The 7,582-nt window shown below is 51.0% G+C and overlaps 1 protein-coding gene across 1 annotated transcript; it reads right to left on the minus strand.

Annotated features, from left to right (window-relative positions):
• Positions 1–3,901: 3,901 nt before the first annotated feature.
• LOC119366069 (protein IRX15-LIKE-like) lies at positions 3,902–5,396 on the minus strand. Its single transcript, XM_037631732.1, has one exon. The coding sequence runs from the start codon at positions 5,088–5,090 to the stop codon at positions 4,140–4,142; it is 951 nt and encodes a 316-aa protein (XP_037487629.1). The 5' UTR covers positions 5,091–5,396; the 3' UTR covers positions 3,902–4,139.
• Between the last annotated feature and the right edge of the window lie 2,186 nt (positions 5,397–7,582).

Here is a 7,582-nt window from a genome sequence, read left to right on the forward strand (position 1 = left end):
TATAAGCATCATCGGATACCAACAAATTTTAAGCTTGTAGGCCACCTGGTCCTGGATGTTGATTCTCTGCAAACTGAAGTGTTAATGTAATTCTGTATGCCTTCTTTTCCCCAAAAAGAAATGTCTGTGTTATTCTGAAATTGGCACTGCTGCTAACACCCCATATAGCTGCACTGCACCGGCAGCATAATACAATGGATTTGCATTTTCATCGTTAGAAAGTTGTCCGAAGATAGTCTGTACTTAGTAGTCTGCAATACGAATGTAATATTATTACAGGACTAGGCTCAAAGTTGCAAAGAGTTGAAGGCTTACACTGTGGTGAACAGGGAAAGAGATAGGGTATTTCGCTGAAGACAAGTGTCACTGTTTTGGATTCAGGTTAGAACCTCAGATGAATATATTTTTTTGTACTTGATTCATGGTAAGACTAACTAAAATGTGGCAACTGACAAATACCTTAAAAGCATCCCAACGCGAATCCTCAAATAGGCCGCAAACGTCCTGATCAAGTTGTCCGGATGTAGCTTTGCGGGCGTACAGACCGTCGTCACGTACGCATCTGACAACGTAGTCCCGCCCAAAACCATCTCCCGCGCCAACGTCGTCTCCTGCCCGACAGCTTCGCTTCCCATATCGTATTCATGCCGACCAGAGCGGGCATGATCAGTCATTGGAGTTAGCATTGAAGCAGCGCGCCATTCGAGAGCACCGTCCGCGTCACGTATGCTGGGTTTTCGCACATGTTCAATGCCGGGGCGACCTACCAGACAGAGTGATAGGAGAGCTTTCTAAAGCATTGAAGTCTGTTGACCGCCCGCCCGCTTATCGAATGTGACATGAACAAACATGATAAATTTCATGCAAACTGGACAATCTTCATTAAATTGGACGAAATTCATGGAAAATTTGACATGTTTCCTTAAACAAAAGCGGACATGCGATTTTTCAACATAGCAAAAGTTCCTAGTCTAATCTTCACCGGCTGTGGAAATGTTTGGGTCCCACGTCCTGTTCTTCTCCGTGTCCGACGAGGAAGAGCAAGACATGTCTGTGTCCCGCCTCTTACTCTTCCTCGCCGAAGTCCAGTGCCTGGTCGCTGACGTTTGTTGGTGGCGGTGAGTTCGATGATCGACCCAGACGGCCCTGCTTCACAGTCGTCGCGGGCCGGCGCGAACGAGGAGACACTCATGATGGTGGTCATAATGTCTTCGTCAGAAATCGCCACCGCCTCCGCGTCCGCCTCCGTTGCGATCGTGTTGTAGCCGGCGCGCGGCCTTGAAGAGCGCCGCTGCTGGTCGACGAAGGTCGGGTCTTCGACGACCATGGCCGCCACGGCCGCCTCGCTCACCGTAGACATGCCCATCCACTAGTCAGTGATGTGTGAGGAGGTCAAGGTTGTAGTGTTGGTCCTTCTGCGTCCTCCAGATGGGGTGTGTGGTCTGCATTGGATGTCGACTCTTATATCAGTGTCCGGATTCGTCCGTGGACCAATACCATGGCCATTTTAGATGATAGCTTTGGAGCTGCCTTTATTGGGCTTTGTTTGTTTGGAAAAGCCGCTAGAGAATGTTTGTTCAATAATTATTATTGTTTTATCCAATACCTGGATTTTTAAACCTTTTTAAAAAGAAACATGAACAATTGTTTCAACAACAAACATAATTATTGTTCGATGAAGAAGGGAGGATTTTCTTATTGTAAAAAAGGAACAAATTTTTTCGAACAAGGTATAGAAACTTTTACTTAGTAAATAGCAAAAAAAAAAAGATCATAATTGGTATATCAACCCCGCAAAACTACCATGTTATTTTGCTTGCCAAAAACTACCAAATTGAGACCATTTTTTTGCAAAACAAAACACTCATGATCGATTTGGGCTGTGCGTGCGCTTGGGCCACACCACTACTTCCTCTCTGAACCTCCCAGGTCCCAGCCGTGCCCGCGAGGAGCATGGCAAGTTGGCAACTGCTCAACCTGGTCAGCCTCAACAACAACAGGAAAAACTGCTCAACCCGATGCGCTCCAAACAAAAAGCTCGAATGCGCTCAAATAAAAAACAACTGCTGCTTTAAAAAAATGTAAACTGCTCGGTCACGATGTAAACGTGCCCTCTCACTCAGAGGAGCGCTCCCCTGTTCAACCCGCAACGTTTGGTGCGATTATGATCCACCAATCTGGCTTCAACTACAAACACCGAGCAGCAGTTTAGTACAGTAGTACTGCCAGTGTGCCTTGGATTCGACTTCTCTTGAGGCGCACAGATGCTTAGATTATTGGAGCCCCATGGAGTCCAGTCCCGCGCAAGAAACGGAACGCAATCAGTCGGTGAGGGCCGAGGGGTCAATGGAGCGCGTCCCACGTCAAAACTCGGTCGGTCGGCCTCGGCCCCCATGCGGGCCTAACTTTTTTCAGCACGTAGTGCATGCTAGCCCCACATCACGGAGCCTGTACACACGGAAGCCGACTAAAATACAGCTCAAAGGCTCGCTCCCGGACGAGCAATCTCGGCACTTATCCCTGTCGAGGCTAGCTTAGCTCGTTGACCAAGGGAGCGACAATCAAAGACTCCTCCGTCTAGCTCGATCGCTACGTCGAACGAACGAACGAACTCAGAAAAGTTCGATCGGAAATCGCCGAAGTAGGGCCACTGCTTGCTTCACGCACCAATACTGCGTCGCACTACTTTTATAATTTATAATTTATACTGACAGATTGACAAACTGCCGGAGGTAGAAACGCGTAGTTACCCGTGGTCCGTGCAGAGACCCACCGAACGCGTCAATTCCTAGCTGCTTTTTTTTTTTATCGAAAGCAATTCCTAGCTGCTACGTATCGCCGACTGCGTCCGCCAAAATTACATTACATGCACTCTTCCGTGCGAGAACCCGTCAATGGAAATTCAACGGAAATTAACCTTGGCACGACACGATCGACCACATTCTCCAGGAGAAATGAGAAGTGGTAAAGCAGGAGTACCACCCTCTGATCTGATCGCTGCACCAGCATTTGGCTCCTAATTCTCCTATTCTAATCGGTGGGTTGGTACCAGAAAACTCTTGGTTCGTGTCCGCCGGAGGAGGGAGGGTGGGTGGCACGTCACCCGATCGATCGTTCCGGCCAAGAAGAAAAAAGTCTCTGAGACCGACGGCACGTGGGGCAGGCTGTACCAACGTTCCTTCTTTTCCGTACCCTGCGAACCAAATCCAATTTATGATCGTCCTATGAGCTGTTGGACACACACGATCGCACACAGGCGCAAACCGGTGACAGGCAGCACATCCGAGCTGACCACTAACCGCCGCCCCCGTACGCACCACGCACCTGCCGGCGCCAGCGTCAGCGACCGGCGACAACGACGCGGCAGCGGCGGCGGGCAGCACAGTCAATCAAGTTGGGCAAAAATGTTTTGATGTCCCGGTAGGAGTATCTGCTTTCCTTTTATCTAGTGATGAGTATCAGAGATCACACATGTGCTCATTTGTACTGGCATGATGGTGGTGCATGACCATTGCCACGTAGACTGCACATGTTGCCCATGTTGGCATACCAGAAAGGGTCGAGCCGAGGATACGCCCCCAGTTCGCTGAGCCGTCGGACGTTGCTGCGAAACACGGACATCTTCCACGGATCCAAGGGCGCATCAGCCCGATGACAGCGACTCTACTGATCTGACGACCGATCCGAGACACTTCTTGATCAGATCAGATCAAAGTAACGAGGCCATCCTCATTAATGACCAAAATTACGACCGGCAGATGAATATGATCCCACCACTTTATCATCGAGCAACGCACGCAACCGGGCAGGGGCAAAGGAAAATGTAAAAGCAATCGGATCGATTGATGGATGGATCCACCCACCCACCAGCACATGTCGAATCAATCCCAAGCAATCTGTCTAAGTGTAAATTAACCTCTACTATTTCATTTTCTTTTCGAGGCGATCAATCATGTCATCACGATTGATGGTTACACTTTTGATCGAAGGAGCCTTTCTTGTTACAATTATTGTTCCCAAAAAAACAACAAACATATATTACTCGTATGTCACAAAAAAGAGGAAGAAGAAGAAGAAATGATAATAACAAGAATTAGAGAGGAGAGGGGGCGGCTAATTAATCAAAGTGCGGGTCTCGATTACTTGCGGCGGGTTTTCTCCTCGGACGTGGCCCGGCTGTCCTGGCCGGCGGCGCAGAAGGCGTCGGCGGGGCCGCCGGAGCGGATCACGAAGTGGGCGAGCGAGGGCGTGCCGCTGCCGGCGACCCGGTTCTCGTCGCACAGGAACTCCTTGCTCAACACCTGCTCCACCTCGAAGTTGAAGTCGTGCACCAGCACGTCCGTGGGGCCCTTGGCGGCGGTGGCGCCGGAGCGGGCGAGCACGGCGGTGGTGAAGACGGACGCCATCCGGCCGGGGGAGTTGGGGTTCCACCCGGACGGCCCGTCGATGAGCACCACGTCCCAGGGCACGTCGTAGAGCTCGTTGGGCAGGTCGTTGATGGCGAGCCGGCACTCGGAGAAGAGCAGGTTCTGGACCGGCCGGCACTCGGCGGCGCGCGAGCCCCGGGCCGCCTCCAGCAGGTCCCGGAAGTCGCGCACCTTGGTGGTGTAGGAGACGTCGTAGGCCTCCAGCCCCGGGTGGCGCGGCTCCAGGTACTTGACGTAGAACTCGTTCTCGTCCAGGTACACGGTGCGGCCGCCGTGGTTGAGGGCGAGCCAGAGCGGCGACTCGGCGCCCAGGCCGAAGACGAGCAGGTTGCAGGGCCCCCGCGCGCGCAGGATGGCGGAGATGGCCCGGATGTCCGTGTCCGTCATCCGGTGCGTCGCGTTGGAGAAGGACGCGTAGTGGACCAGCGCGTCGAACACCGGCAGCGGCAGCGCCGCCCCGGAGCCGGCCGCCGCGCCCGACGAGGAGCCCGCGGCAAGGCGCGAGCCGGAGGACGCGGCGGAGGCGAAGCCGGACGAGGTGTAGAGGAAGGTGAGGAGCGTCGCGAAGGCGAAGCAGGAGGCGAAGACCAGCAGTAGCACCCGCCGGGGCCCCGTCGCCGCCGCCGCCGCCTGCAGCTTGTCCCGGCTGCCGATGGACTTCATCGATTGATCTCCGGTCCGCCGCGCGGTCTTCGCTGGCCGGAGGAGGAGGGTGTCGAGGGGAAGCAAGAATCAAGAATCAATCAGCGTGGCTGAGCTGCGTGGGGACGGAGACCGTGGGAAGGAGAGGGGAAAGGTCAGCTGGCCTCGTGTGTGTGTGTGTGTTCTCGGTCGACGCAGCTTGGCTCGGCTCAGATTGGGGGAGGAAGCTGGGATTTTTTGGTGGGTTCAAGTAGCGGGAGTGAGTGGAGGCTGGGGAGAGTTGTTACGCTGTCTCGACGCCATCTACCGCGTCGGGTCGGGTCGGTCAGGGCACGTTGTTCGTGCGGAGGAAGAGGGCGTGGTATTATTTGGCTGGTGTGTGGCTTTTGCATTAGTTTTTGGCGGGTGGGTCGCTGCTGACTACTGAACGCCGGAACGGAGCCCGTAAAGTTCGGCCTTGTAGGAGGGCGTACGTGCTCAAAGCTGGTGTCATCATGGTCTGCGGGTGTCAGAGGAGGACGCGCTCTGCCTCTGTGTGTGTGAATGAATGAAACTCGTCATCATACGGTATCTGACATTCTGATTAAATTGAGGAGTTGCATTTTAGGTGACGCACGCACATTCTGTCCCTTTGAGCACCTTCACAGAAGAGAACCAGCAAAACATATTGAGATTGACGAAATCAATACGGGTGACTTCGTAGTTGACAAAAACGTCTTCTCTCATTAAGCAAACATCACCGAAAACCCAATATCAATTCAGAAAAGTGCGTACACCAGTGCGACTTGACCCGTAGCGGGCCGACAAAGTTTCGATGTTGTAAATTGGAGTTAACACATGATGGCAAAATTGGAATGCTTATTTCTCATGGTTGATTTGTTAGGATTGGAGTGCAATCGACCCTGTTGATGTGCTCTTTTAGGGCATGTACAATGGTAGCATATGGATACAGATGTCCCATGACAAAAAATAGTTTGAAACACCTATATTTACTTTTCTCCCCAATGCAAGCTACCATTGGTGAGCCTCATTAAAAAAATACTCCCTCTGTCCCGTAATATAAGAACGTTTTTTTCACTACACTAGTGTCAAAAACGTTCTTATATTATGGGACCGGGCAGTAGAAAATAAAGACTCTAGTACACATGCATCTCTATTTTTCACTCCAACCTTTTCAGCTTTTGACACAGGACCGCATTTTTTTCTCCAAACACACGTCTCCTGCAGAGGATCCCGCTTCTCTATCTAAATCTACTTTATATGTTATCCGATCCTACATGGCATACAAGACATCATCCTGAGACTATGCACTGTACATGCCCTCACGGGAGGATGTGGCCGTCAGGCCGTGTGGCTGATGTCAGTACACATGGAGTGTGCAAGGGTCATGAAAAAGAAGAAGAAGCAAAAAACAGTCATGGGCGCGTGAGAGACAAAAGAAATTCGTTCCGGAAGCCCAAACAGCCCAGCCCACCTAACCGGGCCCCCATCTGCAACGACTGATGTCAGCTCCTTTATTCTACAGTTGTTTATTCGCAGTTTGCTAAAACGGAACTTGTTTATTCGCAGGTGAGTGCTCAATCAGGTCAGTCATGGGGCACCGCTGTTCCATCACATGCGTTGAAGATAGAGACGGGCAGACGGCTCTCCTAGTCTAACTGCACGAGCATCAGATTATTTTTTTTGTATTTGTCATTTTGTATTACTATTAATATCGAGGAAATGGAGCTTGAGATTTGAGCATACATTGTGCCCTCTTCGTGAGAAAAATTATGGGTATGTTTGTGTGGCCAAAGGTCCTATCAATACGTTGGACATGACCAAAGACTTGATCTTTGTTGGACTTGGGAGCATAGCCAATCCTTTGGCATGCCAATTTTACTTTGGCCACTTCAACTCAAATTTCCTGACAATGCTAGGGTTAGACGAAAGTAAGCGGGTGGCTAGGACCGATGCGGCTGTCAATGGTGCCAAGTGGACAGCGAGATGAAGGACGACGGTGGCGGCCGAAACGCCTAGCACTTTTGTCGGGCCCGAGATCATTGGAGGGTTGGAAAGGTGCTCAATTTTGTTGTCCTAAATCGGCCATCTCATGCCATTTTTTGGGTTAGATGATGCATTGTGAATGAGAAACTCGTCGCCCGACATCTGACATTGTTGAGAATTTGCACTTTCGTTGACATACAAATATGGTGTTACAATTTAGTACGAGCGAGGAAATAAATTTACTAGCTTGGCTATGTGAAACCTGACACTAGCCTCTTGTGTTCTAAGACCTGGGCGACTACACATGTCGGCAATGACTCAATTGAAGTGCTATGGTTACTTTGCTAGTATAGAAGAGCAGAGGTATAAATGGCACTTCCAGACTAAGCACGACATTCTCGATTTCCCTTATTTTCAAATGTCGGTTCACCATTATGCTACGGGGTATGATGAAAGATTGACTTGAACCGGAGTGCATCGACACCTTCACTTGGCACTTGAGGTTACCCCGGTGGTTAGGCCCAGTG

Source organism: Triticum dicoccoides, chromosome 2B (genome assembly GCF_002162155.2).
Source record: "Triticum dicoccoides isolate Atlit2015 ecotype Zavitan chromosome 2B, WEW_v2.0, whole genome shotgun sequence".
Classification (NCBI taxonomy): domain Eukaryota; kingdom Viridiplantae; phylum Streptophyta; class Magnoliopsida; order Poales; family Poaceae; genus Triticum; species Triticum dicoccoides.

Excerpts from the sequence above, each read along its gene's own strand:
- LOC119366069 (XM_037631732.1), bottom strand. The coding sequence starts at position 5,090 with ATGAAGTCCATCGGCAGCCGGGACAAGCTGCAGGCGGCGGCGGCGGCG.